Raw genomic sequence first — 21243 nt, 5'->3', positions numbered from 1 at the left:
GCAACCAAAAGATCTTAACTGATCCACATCCATATGGAGAAGGCAAAGGAAATTCTTCATGTGGAGTTGGCATTTGGGCTGAAAGAAGTGGAATACAGGCAGAGGAGAAGAGCCTTTGGGAGTCTAGGTTTGCAGAGGGATGCTGCAGCTGGGGCTGGACCACGGAGAACCATTGATGCTACTTCAGTGTATATGGACTTTATTGTGTGGTCATGATAGTGTGGGAGTGGGTGAGTCTGCCCAGGGAGAAAATATCAGACTGACAGAAAAGGTGGTCAGGAGATGGGACACCAGAAGCTAAGGAGCAGCTTACACAAGGCTGCCAAGGAAACTTAGAAATGGGAGAGTATGCCAGCAGGAGAGGTCATGGAAGCCAAAGCTTTTCAACAAAGAACGTGTGCTCAAAAGTGCCATGAAATCCCAGATTCAGCACGAAAGGCCTGAGGAGTATTAGGAGTCTCTTGGTGGCCTTGGAGGGAGGCATTTCAGTGCGGTGGGTTGGGAGACAGACTGCAGGGAGTTAAATAGCAAGTGATAAAGAAGTAAAGACAATGACTGCTGATTCCCTTTTTAGAAAGTTTGATGGTGGAGGGAAGAAGAGAACTGGGTCATGAGTCTGAGAGAAGGTGGGATTAAGAGAAGGCATTTTTAGGATAGAGGAGACTCTCAAACAGAATAGAAATATATGAGCCATACATATAAATATATGTATGTTTAAGTTTTCTAATGGTCACATTTAAAAAATTAAAAGAAACAGGTCACCTAGTACCCAGATCTTGGTTTCTAATATCACTCTCCAATAAAAGGAGCCACAGCTCCTTGGGGAAATGGCTGATTTTAGCACTAGAGAGGACATACACAAGATGAGCCTTGAGTATCTTCTTGTGCCAGAGGCAAGGAAGTGCTCAAAAACAAACAATGATGGGGGCTCTCAAAAGGACTTAGGAGCCAACTGAAAGCACTCCCAGGAACAATTTGAGCAACAAAATCAAGTAGTACTGGTTTGTAACCCAAAGTATAAAATAAATATCCATGAGTCCATACTGATATAAATAAATGATCGACCAATTAAGTAAACAGGGAGAAGAGACCAGTCTGTGCGGAAGAATTCCGAATAGTTTATGTAGCTACTCCACCCTCAGGGAGGGGGAGCACAACCCCGACTCCTTATGTGTGGGCTGCCCAGAGTGACTTCTTCCCAGAGAGGACAAAGGGATAAAGGGTAGCTTTACAGTGGAGACACCTGACAAACACCACCTCAGCAGGGTGATCAAGGTCAACGTTGACAGGGACGTCATGTTGATACTATGTGCCCTGGATATGATGAGATGAAAATGGTACTTTATCTGTGGTCTTCCTCCCCAAACCCATAACCCCAGTTGAAATGATGCGGGGTCGGTGAGCTGAGGAGTCGAAAGAAAGATTTCTTGGACTCTCAAGATCTGGCAGTAGTGCTCTTTTTATTTAGAGAATAGTGTGGAATAGCATGGGGACAGGGCCCATGGGCAGTCAGAGCTCCTGCTGCTGCTGCATGGGGACAGGACCCATGGGCAGTCAGAGCTCCTGCTGCTGCCCTGAGTTGAGGGTTAGGGCTAATTTTATAAGGCATGGGTACATGACTTATTTTTACTGGAAAAAGAAAAGATGATGTAAAAAGTCATTAAATGATTTCAGTGCAGACGGGGTCTGGTTATTGTGCGGTCATATAACTTTTAGATACGAATCTGGCCATATAGATCAGCATGTAGGTGAGGATGCCCTGGGCTTCTCTCCCCGGGGCAATCCTAATTCATACCATAAAAAAATCCACCGGGTCATATAGTTTGGCATGTAGGTCAGGTCACCTTGGGCTTCTCTAGCTGGGGCAGCCTTAATCCACATCATAACCATGAGAAAAACATCAGACAAATCCCAACTGAGGGACACGCTACAAAATACTGACCAGGCCCCTCAAAACCATCAAGGTCATCGAAAACAAGGAAAGTCTGAGGAACTGTCACAGCCAAGAGGAGCCTAAGGAGACATGACGACTGAATATAACGTGGTATCCCAGATGAGAGTCAAGGACACTAGGTACAAAGGAAATCTGAATAAACGGTGGCCTTGTGTCAACATCGGTGCACCTGTTACTCCCCTGAAGGAGGGGGATTGTCTTAGGATGGGTCAACTCTGCCACAGCTGGCTGTCCAGCGCCACATCATTTTGCGGTCCATTCATTCATTCGCTCCTTCACCAGGTATTTATTAGGTCCTTATCGCGAGAAAGACAGTGGTGTAGGAGGTAGGAACACATGACCGACCAGATAGACAAGGATTTCCCCTCATGGAGCTAGCTGGAGAGACGAATAATAAATCATTAAAAAAAAAAGCGAGGAGCAGGCGAAGAAGTGGAGAACTGCGCTGCCAGCGTCGCCCTCCTCGCCCTAGGAGGAGCGTGAACACACACACGCCCTGGGGGCACTTGGTTGAGCACTGGAGCTTCCGGGTCTGGAGCCTCCGTGCCCTTTGACGCCGGAAGTCTGGGCGCGCTTCGCGGCAGAGCCGTAAAGGCGCGCGGGAGCGGAGCATGGCTGTGTACGGGGTGGCGGCGGCCGTGCTGGCCAGCGTGGAGAGCCGCCAGGGCTCCATCAGAGGGCTGGTGTACGCCAGCGGCTTCCAGGTAGCGGGGTGGCGGGTGCGGGCCTGGGCGGGGGGCTGGCCGGGGCCGGCCCCCGCCTCAGCCTGTGTCCTCTCGGCCGCGCCAGAACGTGAAGCAGCTGTACGCCCTGGTGTGCGAGACGCGGCGCTACTCCGCCGTGCTGGACGCCGTGATCGCCAACGCCGGCCTCCTCCAAGCCGAGAAGAAGCTGCGGCCGCACCTGGCCAAGGTGACGCGCGGGCTGGGGCGGGCCATGAGCCTCTCCTGACCCGGTCCCAGCTGCGCACCGTTCTCAGTGTGACTTTAGCAAGTCGCGCCCCTGAAATGAGTCAGAGCAGCCCCTCGCTGGGTTATGAATTGAGATGGGAGGAAAATGCCTTAACTTCCAGCCTCGTGTGAGAGATTAAATAAGAACAGAAATGCAAAGTAGCAATGGCAGGGACTCTTCAGGTAAAACAAAAGGGCGATGTTGACCAAGAGGTGGGTTGGGATCCAGAGCTCTGCAGGTGAGCAGCCATGGGGAAAGGGTTCAGGACTGGGAAGCAGGACACCAGGTTCAAATCCTGATTCTGCTCTTAATTTCTGCTGTGATCTTGGACATGGTCCCTCACTTTTACTGTCTGCACCGGTGGTCCGCTAGCCTTTCCAGTTCCGACACTCGAGTTTCAAGGCATTAGTGCTTAGGGTTTTTTCTCTGTTTCTGCATCCCCAGGTGTTAGTGTATGACCTACTGTTGGGAGGAGGCTTCAGAGGGGGCAGGGGCCGATGGAAGCGTCTGCTGCACCGGCACGAGGCAAGGCTGAAGGCCGAGTTGGCTCGGCTCAAGGTTCATCGAGGTGTGAGCCGGAATGAGGACCTGTTGGAAGTGGGATGCAGGCCTGGCCCAGGTGAGCTGGAAGGAGTTGTGGGGGTGCGGGATAGCCATCGGGCCCTTAGAGGAGAGGGCCGTGTCCTTGCCCACTCACTGCTGCTTGCCCTCTAGCCGTGCAGGTGCCTCGATTTGTGCGGGTGAACACTCTCAAGACCTGCTCGGATGATGCAATTGATTATTTCAAGAGACAAGGCTTCTCCTACCAGGGCCAGGCTTCCAGGTGAGCCTAGAACCCTGCCTGGCCGCCCTCCTCCACGAAGGTGCCTTGGGGCATTGGGGAAACAGCAATCCACAGGAAGAGAGGCAGGGTGGTTGTGATTGCATGTGGGTTTTCTACCTACTTTTCCAGCAGTTTCTCCATCTCCTTCCAAGGACTATTCTTCCTCCATCCCTTAAGCGCTGATTCTCCTAGAGTCCCATCCTACATTCTTCTCATGTATCCCTCAATTTCTTCTCTAGCTCTAACTCCTCCTTCTCACCTGATGATTCCTGTGTCCCAGTTTAGACTTCTCTTCCTACCCTCAGATTCATATCAGTGCTTCACAGACACCACAATCGCAGCAGGGGTCAAACTGAATTCGTCTTCCCTCTGAACTTTGCACTTTCTTCTTTTTTTTAATTGTTAAATCATGTTTATTCAAGATTTAAGAGAAATCCCAAACAATATTCATGAACGTGTTATTGGGTTATTTTGCAGCACTCTCTCTTTTTTTTTGAGGCATAACTGACATATAACATATCAGTTTCAGGTATACAACATAATGATTTGATATTTGTCTTTAGGGCTGAGATGTGTTTCCTGGAGGCAGCATGTTGTTGGCTCTTGTTTTCTTTTTTCTTTCTTTCTGTTTTTTTTTTTTTTTTAAATTTTGGTGAGGAGGATTGTCCCTGAGCCAATCTTCCTCTATTTTACGTGGGATGTTGCCACAGCATGGCTTGATGAGCGATGTCCAGGTCTGCACCCAGGATCCAAACCTGTGAACCCCAGGCTGCCAAAGTGGAGCACGTGAACTTAACCACTCACCACTGGCCCAGCCCTGGGTCTTGTTTTTTAATCCATCCAGCCACTCTGTCTTTTGATTGGTGAATTCAACCCATTTACGTTTAGAGTGATTATTGATATAATCACTTATATAATCACTAAGGGCTTAATACTGCCATTTTATCTCTTATTTTCTGGTTGTTTTATATTTCCATTGTATCTTTTCCCTTGTATTTCTGACTACATTTCAGTTTGGTGATTTTTTTTTTTTAAAGATTGGCACCTGAGCTAACATCTGTTGCCAATCTTCTTCTTTTTTTTCTTCTTCTCCCTGAAGCCCCCCAGTACGTAGTGTATATTCTAGGTGTAGGTCCTTCTGGTTCTGCTATGTAGGATGCTGCCTCAGCATGGCCTGATGAGTGGTGCCAGGATGTGAACCGGTGAAACCCTGGGCCTCTGAAGTGGAGCATGCAAACTTAACCACTTCGCCATGGGGCCAGCGCCTCAGTTTGGTGATTTTCTGTGATGGTTTTCTCAGTTTTCTCTTTATTTATGATTTTTGGCTCTGCTCTGATTTTTTGTTTAGTAGTTGCCATGAGGTTTGTATAAAAGATCTCATAGGTGAAATAGTCTGTTTTCTGGTAGCCTCTTATTTCCATTAGCCTAAGCATGACCCATCCCATTTCTCTTCCCCTTTTGTGTTATTGTTGTCACAAATTATTCTTTTTCATCTTGTAACTTTGTGACTAAATTGAAGTATTTATAGTTTTTTTTTTTTTAAGATTGGCACCTGAGCTAACATCTGTTGCCAATCTTATTTTTCTTCTTCTCCCCAAAGCCCCCCAGCACGTAGTTGCATATATTGTAGTTGTAGGTCCTTCTGGCTGTGCCATGTGGGACACTGCCTCAGCATGGCTTGACGAGCGGTGCCATGTCCACGCCCAGGATCCAAACCGGTGAAACCCTGGGCCGCCAAAGCAGAATGCACAAACTTAACCCCTCCGCCATGGGGCCGGCCCCTCTAGTTATTTTTGATGGTTTCCTTCTCTTTATCTTTTATGTTATAATAGTTTGCTAACCTGTTCTGATACAGAGCTGTAATTTTCTGATTTTGTCTGTTTCTCTCCTTGCTCAAAGCTTTGTAAACCTTTGCTTTTTTGTTTCAGGTAGAGGGCTTCCTCTGTTGTTTCTTATAAGGCGGGTCTAGTGGTGAAGAACCTCCTCAGCTTTTGTTTATCTGGGAAAGCTTTTATTTCTCCATCATATCTCAAGGATAATTTCACTGGATAGAGTATTCTTGGCTGAAAGTTTTTGTCTTTCAATATTTTGAATATATCATTGCACTCTCTCCTAGCCTGTAAGGTTTCTGCTGAGAAATCTGCTGAAAGGCTGATAGAGGCTCCTTTTTAGGTTATTTTCTTCTGCTTTGCTAACCTTAATAGTTTTTGTCATTGACTTTTACCACTTTTAATATTATATGCCTTGGAGGAGGTCTTTTTGCACTAATGTAATTAGGAGTTCTATTGTCTTCATGTCCTTGGAAGTCCAGTTCTTTCCCCAGGTTTGGGAAGTTCTCAGCTATTATTTCTTTGAACAAGCTCTCTGCTCCTTTCTCCCTCTGGGATACCTGTAATCTTTATGTTACTTCTCCTAATTGAGTTGGATATTTCTCAAAGAATTTTTCAAAAATCTTAGTTCTCTCTCCTCCTCCACCTGAAGCATTTCTATATTTCTATCTTCTCATTCACTAATTCTGTCCTCTGTAAGGTCTGCTCTATTTTTTATGGTTTCTGCATTATTTTTTATCTCATTGATTGTGTTCTTCATATTCACAGTTTCTATATAGGTTTTTTTAAGGGCTTCAATCTCTTTGGTGAAGTATTCCTTCTGCTCATTGATTTTATTTCTGAGCTCATTGAACTGTCTTTCTGTGTTTTCTTGTAACTTGTTGAGTTTCTTTATGACAACTATTTTGAATTCTCTGGCATTTAGATTCTAATCTTCTGTGACTTCAGGTTTGGTTTCTGGAGAGTTGTCATTTTCTTTCTGTTCTGCAGTGTTACTGTAGTTCTTCATGGTGTTTGATGAATTGCTTCTCTGCCAGCGCATTTGTGGTAGTATCAGGTTGCAGATTCCACCTGCCACTGCTGGGGGTGGGGGCAGGGGCCCATCTCGCCGCTCTGCATTCCTGCAGGCTAGCCGCTGCCATTCGTGTGCGTGGGGCTGCCTCGGTAGGTGGGTGCTCCTGCAGGTGGGGCTGCTCCTGCCTCCACTCACAGTTGTGCTGGCTGCTGTGTGAGGATCCAGAGCCTGAATGGCTGGCGCTGGAGAGGAGGAGGGGTCAGCTCACCTAGGTCCACTGCTTCCTGGGGATCCAGTCCACTCACCTTCAGATGTATGGCTGCATGGATCTCTCAGGCATCCTGTGGTGTTGTGTAGGGAATCCTCTGCTGGTTAATGGATGTCTGTTTAGTTGTAACTTAGAGGGGTGAGACAAAGGGAACAACTTACTCTGCCATGGTGCTGACATCACCCCCCCTTTATTTCTGTATAGTGCAAAATGATCACTACATTAAGTGTAGTTAACATATCACCACATAATAGTTTCAAAATTTTTTTTTGTGATGACTCTTATGATTTACTCTTAGCAGCTTTCAAACATACAGTCCAGTAGTGTTAACTATAGTTGCCGTGTTGTACATGACATCCCCATGACTGATTTACTTTATAACTGGAAATTTGTACCTTTTCACCACCTTCACCCATTTTGCTCCCTGCACCTACCAATCTGTTTTCTGTATCTATGAGCTCAGGGGTTTTTTTGGGTTCCAAATATAAGTGAGATCATGTGGTATTTCTCTTTGTCTGACTTATTTCACTTAGCATAACGCCCTCAAGGTCCATCCATGTTGTTGCAAATGGCAAAATTTCATTGTTTTTTTTTTTTATGGCTGAGGAATATTGCATTGTATATGTACCACATTTTCTTTATTCATTCATCTGTTTATCAACACTTGGGTTGTTTCCATGTCTTGGCTGTTGTAAATAATGCTGCAGTGAACGTGGGGGTGCATATATCTTTTCAAGTTAGTGTCTTTGTTTTCTTTGGATTAGGAATTGCTGGATCATGTAGTATTCTATTTTTAATTTTTTGAGGAACCTCCATACTATTTTCTATAGTGGCTGCAGCAGTTTACATTTCCACCAGTGGTGCACAAGGGTTCCCTCTTCACATCCTCACCATCGCTTGTTATTTCTTGTCTTTTTGATAAATAGCCATTCTGACAGGTGTGAGGTGGTATCTCATTGTGGCTTTGATTTGCATTTCCGTGATGATTAGTGATGTTGAGCATCTTTTCCTGTACCTGTTGGCCACCTGTATGTCTTCTTTGGAAAAATGTCTATTTGATCTTCTCATTTTTTAATGGGATTTTTTTTGCTGAATTGTATGAATTCTTTATATATTTTGGATATTAACTGCTTATCAGATAAATGATTTGCAAATATTTTCCTCCATTCTGTAGGTTGCCTTTTCATTTTGTCAGTGGTTTCCTTTGCTGTGTGGAAGCTTTCTAGTTTGATGTAGTCCCACTTGTTTATTTTTGCTCTTTGTTGCCAAATCCAAAAAATCATTGCAAAGACTGATGTATAGGAACTTACTGCCTATGTTTTCTTCCAGGAGTTTTGTGGTTTCGGGTCTTACATTTCAAGTCTTTCATCTATTTTGAGTTAATTTTTGTCTTTGGTGTAGGATAATGGTCCAGTTTTGTTCTTTTGCATGTGGCTGTCCAGTTTTCCCAACACTGTTTATTGAGGGGACTGTCCTTTCTTCATTGTATATTCTTGGCCCCTTTGTTGTAAACTGACCATATATGCATCAGATTATTTCTGGGCTCTCTATTCTGACCCATTGACCTGTGTGTCAGTAGCTTTGTAATATAGTTTGAAATCAGGGAGCATGATGCCTCCAGCTTTCTTCTTTTTTCTCAAGATTGCTTTGGCTATTTGCATCTTTTTTGATTCCATACAAATTTTGGGATTGTTTATTCTATTTCTATGAAAAATACCATTGGAATTTTGATAGGGATTGCCTTGAATCTGTAGATTGCTTTGGGTAATTTGAACATTTTAACAATATTAATTCTTCCAATCCATGAACATGGACTATCTGTCCATTTATCTGTTGTCTTCTTCAGTTAATCACTGTTTTGTAGTTTTCAGTGTACAGGTCTTTCACCTCCTTGGTTAAATTCATTCCTAGGTATTTTATTCTTTTTGATGTAGTTGTAAATGGGATTCTTTTCCTAATTTCTCTTTCTGCTACTTCGTTGTTAGTATATAGAAACGCAGATTTTTGAATCTTGACTTTGTATCCTGCAACCTTACTGAATTAGTTTATTAGTTTTAAGTTTTTTGTGGAGTTTTTAGGGTTTTCTATATATACTATGTCATCTGCAAATAGTGACGGGTTTACTTCTTCCTTTCTGATTTGGATGGCTATTTCTTTTTCATGCTTAATTTCTCTAGCTAGGACTTCCAATGCGATGTTGAATTAAACTGGCAAGAGTGGGCATCCTTGTCTTGTTCCTGATCTTAGAGGAACAGCTTTCCACTTTTCACCGTTGAGTATGATGTTAGCTGTGGGCTTGTCATATATGGCCTTTATTATGTTGAGGTCCATTCCCTCTGTATGCACTTTGTTGAGAATTTTTATCATAAATGGATGTTGAATTTTGTCACATGCTTTTTCTGCATCTATTGAGATGATCATATGATTTGTATCCTTCATTTTCTTAATGTGCTGTATCACACTGATTGATTTGTGGATTCTGAACCATCCTTGCATCCCTGAACTCTGCACCTTCTGCATTCCTTATTTTAACCTAACAGATATCACCATTATGTGGCCATTTGTTCAAGCCAGAAACTGAGTCATCCTAGATGCTTCCCTCCTCTCCTTACAGTCATTTACTACTCCGCCTTCTGCATCTTTTTCAGATCCACTCCTTTCTTTTCGTCCTCCTGGACAGTGCCTAGGTTTACACACTCTTCATGATTGGCAGAAAAACCTAAACTGGTCTCCTCACTTCCAGACTTTCTTGCTGTTTGTCCTTGTGGTTGGCTGCAGACAGATCTGAAGCCAGATCTGATGTGTCACTTACCTGCTGAAAACCCTTTCTTGGCTCTCTGTTGTGCTGCTGCCTCTTCCCTTCCAGGCCCATTTGCCATTGTGCTCCATGCCCCTCGTGTTCCCACAGTGGTTGCCGCTCTCCGCCCCATTCTTCCCTCACTCTCCCATGGACTCAGCTGCCTCCTGGTCTGTACCCTGACAGCTCTGGGAAGCTGCCTCTGCTCCCTCCCTTTCCTTCCATCTGTTCTAGATGTTCCTCCTGCTTCTAACATGTTGCTTGCAGACCAGGTGGTAGAGTAGAGAATGTCTGTTTAGATTTGAATTCCAGCTCTGCCACTTGATAGCTTTTTGAACTGAGATGTTATTCTCTAGGCTTGTGTCTACGTTGGTCCGCTGGAGTAGACAGTGTTCTTCTGCAGAGTTTAGTGAATGTAGCTTTCACCTCAGCTCCTCACATTACTAATTTCTCATCAGAAATTAGCTCAGCGCTCCCCTTGCATAATGTAACCTCTCCCCGAGGTTATGTTTTAATGGTACTGGCTAATATTGAGTGCGTAATTTATACCAAGTGTTTTCCCAAGTGTTCTGCATGTATTAACTCATTTAATCCTCACAATGACCATTTTCCAGAAGTGCAAACAGAAGCTGAGATGAAGGCACTTGCCCACGTTCCTGCCACTGGTAAATGGTAGAGGTGGGATCCTGAACCTGGAGTCTGGCCTGAGAGCCCATTCTCTTAACTCCTGCCTCTATCTTATCACCCTGTTTATTTCTTCATAGCAGTTTTAAACATTTGTTGCATGAGAGAACAGTTAAAGAGAGGTAAAGTGTAGAATGTCTAGCCTGGTGCCTGGCATGGAGGAATTTGAAAATGTTGAATGAATGGTTCTTATTTCCTGGCAGCCTCGAGGACCTAAGGGCCCTCAAAGGGAAGTGTTTTCTTCTGGATCTCTTGTTGCCAGAGCTGCTTGTGTTTCCTGCCCAAACAGATCTGCATGAACATCCATTATACCAAGCTGGTCACCTCATCCTACAAGACAAGGTAGGGAAGATGGGTGGAAAAGGGAAGAGCATATGGGAGTGACGAGCCTGGGGTTTCTTTTCACCTCGCTGCTGTGCTCTGCCTGCCAGGCCAGCTGTCTCCCAGCTATGCTGCTGGCTCCACCACCGGGTTCGCATGTCATCGATGCATGTGCTGCTCCAGGCAATAAGACCAGTCATTTGGCTGCTCTTTTGAAGAACCAAGGGTGAGTGCTGTGGTCAGACAGAGGAAGGGGATGGGGCCTGATCTCCTGTACTTTGTATGAAGATATCAGGAACTCTTTATTTCTGATAGGTCATGAAGGCTGAAAGGAGGATTTTTCCTTTAAATACTTCCTTCTGGACCTAGGCCAGTTCATGGTATAGCCCCAAGCTGAGCTTCCCAGGGGGTTGCAGGTGTGAGATGTGAATCCTTTAGCCCTTCGGGCCGAGTCCCCAGGCCAGTTACCTCTGACTGCTTATCTTTGTAGGCCATTTAAATATTTTCTGTGCATCCTGACTTAATGTACATGTTATTATATGTTGGAGCTGTGGGCCCTTAGCTGCTCCATAAATTCTCAGGTAACCTCTACTCTGCCCTCTTCCCTAGAAAAATCTTTGCCTTTGACCTGGATGCCAAACGCCTAGCATCCATGGCTACTCTGCTGGCCCGGGCTGGAGTCTCTTGCTGTGAGCTGGCCAAGGAGGACTTCCTGGCAGTCTCGCCCTCAGACCAGCGTTATCGTCAGGTCCAGTACATCTTGCTGGATCCTTCTTGTAGTGGCTCTGGTGAGATGGGGAGAAAGCATGGCCGATGGCCCCACAGAACCCGAGCAACCTTAGAGGGGAAGGGGTAGTCGTTCATTTTGGCCTTGGGTTTAAGTTCTGACTGTAATCATCTTGTGACCCCGGGCAAATGTTATCGTGTCAAAAGTGGGGATTTCAAAATAAGGCAGTCTGTGATGAAAACACCGTTTTCCTTAGGTATGTTGACCAGACAGCTGGAGGAGCCCGGGGCAGGCGCACCTAGCAAGGAGCGCTTGCATGCCCTGGCGGGGTTCCAGCAGCGTGCTCTCTGCCACGCACTCACCTTCCCCTCCCTGCAGCGCCTCGTCTACTCCACATGTTCCCTCTGCCAAGAGGAGAATGAAGATGTGGTACGCGATGCCCTGCAGCAGAGCCCAGGAGCCTTCAGGTGGTGGCTCTCTCCCAGGGTCTCGGGGCGGGAGGCTGCTCTCTTTTGCCTACGAGCCTGTGCTATTTCTTCTCCACAGGCTGGCTCCTGTGCTGCCCTCCTGGCCCCACCGAGGTCTCTGCACTTTTCCGGGTGCCGAGCACTGCCTCCGGGCCTCCCCCGAGACCACGCTCACTGGTGGCTTCTTCATTGCTGTGCTTGAACGGGTAGAGGTGCCAGGGTGAGTGAGTAGGGGGCCTGCTTGGAAGATGCTGGCAGATGGGGACACATCTAACTGATGTACTTTTCTTGTAGCTCTGTCTCACAGGCCGAAGCATCAGCACCGGAACTTGTACCCAGCTCCGCCCCAAAGAGAAAGAAGAGGCGGCGAAAAGCAGCGGCGGCTCCTAGCACGTTGCCTTGCACATAGCAGGTGCTCAAGCTGGGTGCGAGGGAGGAAAGGAAGATACTAGTTCTCCCCTCAACTCAGCCTGGGGTCCTCAGCCCCAGGCAGCACTTTTGTTTTTGAAAGGTTCTATTCTTTTTATTGCTTTAGGAAGGAAACTGGTAACCCTGTTTCTCCAGCTGGAAAGACAGAGTGGATTTCCTCGTCCTTTGGGTCCCCTCCCTGGGCTGTGTTCTTGCTGGCGAGAGAAGTGCTGCCCACAAAATAAAAAGCAGGACATGGTCTATGATAGATCACAGTTTTTTTTATTCTTAATGACATAAGCAAGGAGAAAAATCTCACATTCATACTAAAAATTCCAACTAGACTCAACAGGAATTAAGTCTATTTGTAATGGAAAGTCCCAGCCTCCCGTTCCTGTCCAGTGCTCGTACATGTACACATACACTCCACACACTCACACTCAGGCTGTGCCAGGACACCCTCTTCGGGGCTTTCCTGGACCAGCTGTCCTGCCTGTGGAACTGAGGTAAACTAGCTCAGAGTACTAAAACTAAGAGGATCTACCTTACGTAAGGTATAGGTAGAAGCTTGATTTCTAGACCCGTGCCCCACCCCCACCCCTCCAATCCTAACAGGTATTTGGGACTTGAGGTCAGGCCCCTCCTCAGCATCACGCACAGTGAAGTCTTAACAGAGCTCTTCCTGGGGGTGGGGAGGTGCAGCCCTGTGACAGAATGTTCAACCTCAGTCACAAAGGGAGGGGGGACTACTTACACCTACGTCACATTATTCATAAAATAAGAAGTACATTTCATATAATGTGTTCAGAAGGAGCTCTCGTCCCTCAGGAAAGCTGCCTGGGACAGCATTTGAGCTGCTTCTTCACACAGGCATAACTTAACTGTACAGCTAATTCCTAGTCAATAGCATTTACACTTAACCACCTCAATGAACCAAGCTTGAAGGAATTTAAAGGCAATTTAGCTTAAATACAAAAATAAATTTTTATTTTGTTAAAAAATGTTTAAATATTTTTTTCTTTTAATTTAGACACACGCATTCATACTTCTCCCAAAGAGGATGGACATGGCAGCAAGGCTCTTGGGCCTGGGGTACATGGTTTGGGAACAAAGGAAGAAAAGGGGAAGGGTTGGAGGCTTTGTTGGGGGGAAAAAACTAAGAATTTTAAAGTGTGGTTCGTTAGTTTAGGTTTCCTAGCATACGAGGGGTGATCTAGCCTCCATGGAGGTCAGGTAGGTGGGAGAGAGACAGGGAAGAGGTCTTTGCTTCCCCTCGGCCCCATCCTCCTGGGCTGCCAGCCCTTAAAGTCAAAACACCATTTGAAATCCAGGAGCCAGCACCTGCAGCCATAAAGTGGTGCTCCTTTCCACATTCAATTAGCTAGGCCCCAGAACTTGGAACAGTAAGTCCGGCACTACCAACATGCCGCCACTCATACAATTCAATTCTTCCTCCAAACTCGATTCAAAGAGCAATAGACATGAGCATCAGACAAAGTAACACAGGACAAGGCTTTAACATACAATCCCGGAGAGAGAGAGGAGCCCAATGAGGCCAGTGGGGCAGGTGGGTGAGGAGGCAGCTGGAAGCGGTGGGCATCCTGCCTGCTCCAAGAGTTTCCCTCCCTGGAGCGAGGTATCACCCTGAATCTGCCAGGCTAACAGTCTGGGCCACCAAGCTTTTAGGGGCCAAACTGGCAGAGGGTTGGGGAGAAAACATTGACTCAGACTTGAGCAGGAAGTGGAACAGCAGGAGCAGCACCCACTGGGGTTTCCAAGGCAAAGCAGATTCAAGGTCATTTCAAAAGGAATCGATCCTGCAAGGAACCAGTGAGGGACAAAGCAGCAAGAAATGGGGAAACAGAGTCCCCTAAAGGGACTAGAGAAGAACCACTTTTTATAGCCAAGCCAAGCAAGGTAAAGCTTTAGGGATAACCCATTTCCCTGAATCTCATCAAATGCATATCAGAGATCAAGTGGGTGAGGGCGGTACCTGCTACCCTCCAGCAATGATGGGCTCTTGCGGGGGGGGGGGGGGGGGGGGGGGGGGGGGGGCGGGAGAGGGAGGGAGGGAAGGGAGGCTGCCTGACTAAGCTTACACACTAAACAAGTGAGGGACACTATGTACAGATGTTTCCTTAGTTCTCTCCAGCCTCACCGGTGGAACTGTTCAAGTACAGGCATCAGGCGTCTGCCCTGCCACATCCTGCCTTCCCTTCCCTCAAGAGGCCTGAGGCTTCTGCTTCCTCGAGGAGAGGGAAACAGCCCCCAGGGCTGCCACTGCCTCCTTGGTGGCTGAAGCCAGGAATCTGGGGTAGGATTGCTTTATGGAACTAGAAGGGTCAGAGGCTCTTCCTAGCAGGTGATGAGGTCCAGATTTGGGTAGGGGTTTTGGGGGGTGGGGGCAAGGGACAAAGTCTACTTCTTGCGGTTGTGCTGCCTTCGGGCCTGCAGGCGCTGCCGAGCCCCTGGGGTCTTGGATCCGGCACCAATGGAAAACGAAGGGGCAGCCGAGCCTGGAAAGATTCAACAAGATCTCATCAGGGCAGCTGTCACCTGAGAACACTTCTCTGGGTGCCCTAATCCCCAGGTTAGCCAGCAGAACACTGGGTGCTGGAATAGGTCTTCCTGAGCTGTAGCAATCGCTTTGGGGGAGGGGCCTATTTAAAATGCAAAATCCCAGAGTCCCAGGTAGTCTGGGAGTGAGGCCCAGGAAAGCATTTTTACCTGGCTTTCCAGTGGTTGGGAAATTGTGCCTGAGATGGCTCTTCACTGACTCCTGCTGCCCAACTGCAAACCTGGGTTGTGCTGGATGCTCAGCCCAGCCACATCTTTCTCATGCTTATGAGCCTGACCTTCCCTGGAGAGCCAGGAACCTGCTGTCCCAACCCACTCCCTCTTCCAAGAGGAATAAGCAGGTCATGCTGGTAACAGAGAGACCTGCTGCTTACCGAAAGGTCCGACTCCAACAAAGCCCTGGGTGGGTGTTGAGGACGCTCCAAAGGAGAGGCTGCTGCCCGACGTGCCCACCCCAGGGGCAGGGGTGTTCTGACCAAAGGTGGGTGTGGAGGTGCCTAGAATGAAGAGGCAACAGAGAACTGTAGAGAATAGGCCTGTGAGCAGAGGGCATCAAAGCAGATGGTAATAAACCTAGCGGGGAGGTCTGCTCTCCTTGGGGGCATTCCATTCCCCAGAGGATACCTTCGCCCTGGACCACTCTTCTGGTTCGCCCCACCGTAAGGAACTGTGTGGGATAATTAAGTCTGAACACCTGGTGCTCCAGGGGAGCCTACCCATCTCCCAGCCTGCTAACCACTGTGCTGCACCAGAAAAAAGGCCTCTTGGTGTTGCCTTCTGGCCACCTAAGGAGTAAGGCCTCTGTGTTCCCTTGGCCACCAAAGCACAGCAGAGGGGGACACCAGGTGGACTCCAACCTTCTAGCTTGACCAGGTTACCTCCCTTCTTCCATCGGGACTAATGGCTTTATGCCTCTCCTCCCTGTTTATTGGTCCCCTCCCCTCCAGACACCTGAGCCTTCCACCAAACTCCTCACCATTCCACCCTGTTGGTCCCCTGGAACTCAGTCATCAGCCACCACCTCCCTTGCCCTCACCAAACCCTGATGTTCAGTGCTGACGCTGCTTTCCCTGTGGCCCCTTCTCAGGACAGCCTGTGTACTCATGTGCACTTGTCTCAGCCTGGGCTGGGCAGGTATCTTTCTTGCTCCCTGAGGCCCTGGCCTTGCCACCTCAATCTTTTCTATGCTGCCTCCGCCATCCACTCCTATGGTCACTTGTCACCACCAGGAACTGGTCTAGCTCCCAAATCTCCACTCTTAAAAGTCCTGCACTTTCTTCCAGCTCGCTCTCTCTAGTGCTCCCTCCCCTCTGTCCCCTCAACCTCATGCACACCAGCACTCCACTGTCCCTCCTGCTACCCCTGCTTCAGTTTAAACAGGCTGGGTCTCACCAGCTGTCCACTCATTTGACGTCGAGGTCGACGGCTGAATGCTGCTTGGGAAAGACACACAACAGTGCTGACTGGCCTCACTTTAAATTCACAACCAGTTTCCCAGCCCTCAAAACTGCCTGGCAACTCTCTTACAGTTTCTCATTACATTACTTTCTCCACTCTCCAAAATGACTATTTCAAGAGGCTCTTCTTTGTATACATTTCACCCTAATCCACTCCCAAGATCTTCTCTCACATTTAATGAAGATGACAGAAGTTATCAGGATCAAAACTCCTTATAATCCATCTTCCACATGTCAATTAAGATCGCTTCATTCTTCTGCTTGAAATTCTAGTGATTTCCCTCAGTACTTCAAATCCAAACATTGAACCCTGGCCGTGAATGATCGCAACTCCGTCTGCCTCTCAACCTCATTTTATACCATCTCCGCTTTGAACCCTCTCGCCACCCCCTGCTTTTCTGTTTGTGAACACACCAGGCTTGTTTCAGCCTCCAAGCCTCTGCATGGCTCTCTCTGGTGCCTGAAAAGCACGCTCTCACACACGCACCTACACTAACCCCTTTCTGTCACAAATACAGTCTTGGCTTAAACTTATTTCCTAAGAAAGGCCTTCTTTGATTATCTAAATAGCTCCTCCAGTCATTAATTGTGTATTTTATTTTTTCAAGACAGTTATTGCTACCTGACATTCTATTTGTATATTTAACATCTGTCTCTTCACCACCACATAAAGCTCCCTAAGAGCAGAGGCTATGTGAGCACTTACCACAGCGCCTGGCACAGCAGACCAATTCCTAGTCTTACCTCCAAACACAGGTTTGCTCTCAGGTGTGCTGGCCACATTGAAGGCAAAGGGTGTGCTCTGGCCGGGTGCGCCCAACGTGGTCTGACTCAAGCCTGCCCCAAAGGGGGTTGTGCTGCCAGTGGTCCCGCTCTGTCCTCCTCCAAAGCTGAAAGCTCCAGAGGTTGAACTGGTGCCTGGGGTAGCCACATTGATCCCAAAGCCCGCACTGCCAGCTGGGGCTGCTGATCCCCCAAATGTGAAGGGTGATGACGTTGTGCTGCCAAACATTGAGCTACTGGTCCCGCTGCTGGTGGTCTGGGTTGTAGCTCCAAAGCCAGAGGTGGTGGCTGCACCAAAGGAGAAAACAGCCGTGGTGCTGCCAAAGGCTGGCTGAGTGTTGGCAGGGGCACCAAAGGCAGAGGCTGCGGGTTTCAAACCACCAAAAGCCGACTGCCCAGCACTGCCGAAGGCTGGCTGGGCAGGGGCTGGTGCTGGAGTTGCAGTCAGGGCTGCGGCTGCAGAGTTTCCAAAAGTGAAAGAGCTGCCAAAGCTGGGGGCAAGAGCTGGCTTGGTAGTCCCCTGCTGCTGCCCATCAGTGGCCCCAAACGCTGGCTGGGCATTGGCTCCTGGATATGCTGGGAGAGGCTTGGTGCTTGAGCCAAAGGGAATGTTAAATGCTGGGGTGGTAGTGCTACTGAATGTCAGCGTCGGCTGGCTGGTGGTGACTGGGGCTGAGGTGGTAAGGGTGTTACCAAAACCACTAAAGCCGGCAGTGCTGCTGCTGGCGGCTGTCTGAACGGCACTGGGTAGGGACTGGCCAAAGGTGGTGACTGTCGTAGAAGTAGGCATGGCAGAAGGCTTGCCAAATTGGAATATGGAGCCCACGGCTGGGGTAAAGCTGGCCCCAGAGGCAGGGGGAGTCCCGAAGAGGAAAGACTGTGAAGTGGAAGTGGTGGTGCTAGTCATGCTACTCAGGGTGCTGGTCACATTGCTCACACCAAAGCCAAATGCAGGCTTTGGAGCAGAGTCTGCGGATGTGCTGGCTGTAGTCACAGAAGCCACTGTTGAAGCGGCACTGGCCTGGCCAATGAATAGAGGGGCGCTCGTGGTAGTGGCTGGAGTAGTTGTCTGATTGAAGGAGAAGGGAGTTGATAAGGGCACAGATGTAGGTGGACCCATGCTGCTAAAGATAGGCTTAAAAGTCGGGGGAGGGGTGCTGGTAGTCATGGGGAGGGCAGACGCGGAAGTTGTGGTGGTGGTAACCTTGGAAGGGCTAGCCTGCAAGGAGCCCTCATTCTCACTTATAGCTGGGGCCACAAAAATGGGCTTGAACATGGGAGATGCTGAAGACACAGCAGGAGCTGCAGAGGCAGAAGGGTTAGCAGGGGGGGTGCTCAGCATTCCAAAGAGAATACTTTGCTTGGGGGTGGGGGATGGGGCAGACAGGGCTTGGGATTTGGCAGATGTCTCGGCTTGAGGGGCTTGAGGTGACTTGGTGGTGTCAGTGACTGGTATCGTGGAAGAAGCAGGGGTCAGCCCCAAGAAAGTGACCGTGGACTTGGAGTCTGAAGAGGTGCCTGGAAGGGGCCCTGACTGTGAAGACCCAAGAGAGGCCAGAAGGCTGGGTGTCTTCGGAGGCAAATGGGCCACAGTGGTTGCCACTCCAGCAGATTCTGGGAAGAAGAACAGAGAAAGTGAATTCGGAATACAGACGGTCCCCAACTCATAAAGGTTTGACTTACAATTTTTTGACTTTACAATGGTGTATGATGGTGCGAAAGCAATACGCGTTCAGTAGAAACCATACTTTGAATTTTGAATTTGAGTCTTCTCCTGGGCTAGTGATGTGCGGTGTGATACTCCCTCCTAATGCTGGGCAGCAGCAGCAAGCCCCAGCTCCAGTCAGCCACGTGATCAAGACGGTAAACAAGTGATACACTGACAAGCATCCTGCACCCATACAACCACTTTCAGTACAGTATTGAGTAAGTTACATGAAATATTCAACTTTATTATAAAATAGGCTTTGTGTTGGATGATTTTGCCCAACTGGAGACTAACGTCAGTGTTTTGAGCACATTTAAGGTATACTAGGCTAAGCTATCATGTTCGGTAGGTTATGTGTATTAAATGCATTTTTTACTTTTAGGTTTTTTTTATTTTTTGAGGAAGATTAGCCCTGAGCTAACATCTGCTGCCAATCCTCCTCTTTTTGCTGAGGAAGACTGGCCCTGAGCTAACATTCGTGCCCATCTTCCTCTACTTTATATGTGGGATGCCTACCATAGCATGGCTTGCCAAGCGGTGCCATGTCCGCACCTGGGATCCAAACCGGTGAACCCCGGGCCGCTGAAGCAGAACATGCAAACTTAACCACTGCGCCACCAGGCTGGCCCCTAAATGCATTTTTGACTTGGGATATTTTCAACTTATGATAGGTTTATCAGGATGTAACCCCATCGTTAAATCAAGGAAGGTCTGTAACTCAAACGTGACAGTATTCGATGCTTTTGTATCCCACCCTGTGCCTAGCACAGTGCTAGGGATTCAAGAGTTGATCAACAAATATAACTAAATCTATTCCACAGGCCCTTAATGTATTCATTCTTTAACATCAAGGAAGTGTTCATTATTTCTACCCTTCACAGATCATAAGAAAGATGGAAGGGGATAAAACTTGCCCTAATTGAGGGGGCTAAATGTGTGAAAACCAAGGAAAATCCAATCACTTGAACTGAGGTCCAGTTAATTACCTACATACATCTTACTCATCTAACAAAGATTTACTATCTTTGCCCACCATGTGTTAAGCAGAGCACGTAACCATGAATGAGACAGTCTCTGCCTTGAGCCCTGGGAGAGGCTGATACCTAACATGTACTACTTTATGATAAAGTGCAATAACAGGAGTGTGTACATATGCAGGGCCATACGCATGGGGCTGGCATAAGCAAGAGACCCTTGGCAACCTAGAGGGAAAGTAATTAATACTATCTTGTGCCTGTGGTCAAATAAGCACGTGACAAGACATCTTAACTATGTGATCACATTTACACTTCAGAGACACCTCACGAGGTCAGCATTATTCTCATTTTATAGATGATGAGAGTAAGACTCAGGAGCAGCTAAGAAACTGGGTTTCAAATCAAGAGCCATTTGACTACCACAACTGAGCTGCCCTCCCCAGCTGTAAGTATTGCAGCCCGTTTCCCTACAGTTTCCTGACCAGAGAATTCTGAGCTCTCAGGCTTGCACCAGCTCAGGTCTGGTAAGCCAGGGTAGGTTCTGCCCTTACAACAATTCCCAGTGATGCTTTTACTTCAACCTAAACAAAGGCTGAGATCATTATATGCTCCGCAGGATGCTCTCCCACTAACCTGGGAAGGATGGTAAGCCCGGGGAACTCTGCATCTTTTTCAAGCTCTCCAACAGCGGGTTAGCACTTGGGGCTGGGAGGGAGGTTGGGGAGGAAGTAGTCCCAGCAGCAGGCAGGGTAAAAGGAAAAGAAGGCTGAGTGGTGGGTGGGTTCTCAGTGACAGAGTTTGAGGCAGTGTCTAAGGAAGAAAGAAAAGATTAAATCATCATCCACTGTTTGGGAAGTCTTTCCAGTGGCGTATCACAGAGCATGGGGATGCTCAGGTCTCAGTATAATTCATTTAGAAAGGTTTCCCCTCAGTCTCAATAGTCATTCTTCTTCAGATTCCACTGAGGACCCAAATGGATATCTCAGATGAGAAAGACCAAAGGAAACAAACGCTCTCGAGTGTGTAACGGATCTATATTCCTTACCAGTCTCGTCCTCCAAGACCTTGTTAAACCATTGTAACGAAGCTTTCTTTTCCAAGTCTAGGTCTTCAGCAGTAATTGAATAACCAAGCTGGGGAGGTGGAGGCTACCAAAGAGAGAAAGAAGTCAAGTCAATCAGAAGAAACTAGAAGAAACCTGTATTTAGCCCTCTGAAGACTTAGGAGAGCTAAGCTGGGAGCTAAAACCTAAGCTGTGTTGAGCAAGAGTAGATAAACAAGACCATACCAAGGTCAGCTGGTCCCCTCGCCTGGAGGGCAGCAGCTGAATCTTCCGTTTACGTTGCCCAGAGCTGCCAGGTGTAGATGGGGAATTCCACGAGTTTTGTTTCTTCCATGCAGTTGCATCTGCAACTAAAGAAAAATACAGACTTGTTTTCTTCTTTCTCTCTTCCAGAAATAGATAGGTTTGTCTATACACCTGGTTTTTAAAGTTGA

At 47.6% G+C, this 21243-nt stretch overlaps 2 protein-coding genes across 7 annotated transcripts in view; one reads left to right on the top strand and one right to left on the bottom strand.

The window, feature by feature from the left end:
- Positions 1-2282: 2282 nt before the first annotated feature.
- On the top strand, positions 2283-12512 carry NSUN5 (NOP2/Sun RNA methyltransferase 5). Its single transcript, XM_023655431.2, has 11 exons — positions 2283-2658; positions 2744-2866; positions 3350-3524; positions 3620-3728; positions 10525-10663; positions 10753-10868; positions 11252-11430; positions 11626-11836; positions 11916-12056; positions 12131-12248; positions 12372-12512. Exons 1-10 carry the CDS (start codon positions 2566-2568, stop codon positions 12243-12245), a joined length of 1401 nt encoding a protein of 466 aa, XP_023511199.1. The 5' UTR covers positions 2283-2565; the 3' UTR covers positions 12246-12248; positions 12372-12512.
- The window catches only part of POM121C (POM121 transmembrane nucleoporin C), a 67348-nt gene continuing 58610 nt past the window's right edge, over positions 12506-21243 (bottom strand). For all 6 annotated transcript variants that reach the window (XM_023655429.2, XM_070231704.1, XM_070231705.1 and 3 more), the window contains 6 exons: positions 21035-21159; positions 20792-20894; positions 20380-20556; positions 17023-18675; positions 15196-15318; positions 12506-14760 (listed from right to left, as the gene is read on the bottom strand). In XM_023655429.2, the coding sequence (XP_023511197.1) occupies positions 14663-14760; positions 15196-15318; positions 17023-18675; positions 20380-20556; positions 20792-20894; positions 21035-21159 (2279 nt within the window). In that variant the 3' untranslated portion in view covers positions 12506-14662. The remainder of the gene's footprint in view (positions 14761-15195; positions 15319-17022; positions 18676-20379; positions 20557-20791; positions 20895-21034; positions 21160-21243) is intronic.

Source organism: Equus caballus, chromosome 13 (genome assembly GCF_041296265.1).
Source record: "Equus caballus isolate H_3958 breed thoroughbred chromosome 13, TB-T2T, whole genome shotgun sequence".
NCBI lineage: Eukaryota > Metazoa > Chordata > Mammalia > Perissodactyla > Equidae > Equus > Equus caballus.
This window is presented reverse-complemented; position numbering and strand designations above follow the sequence as displayed.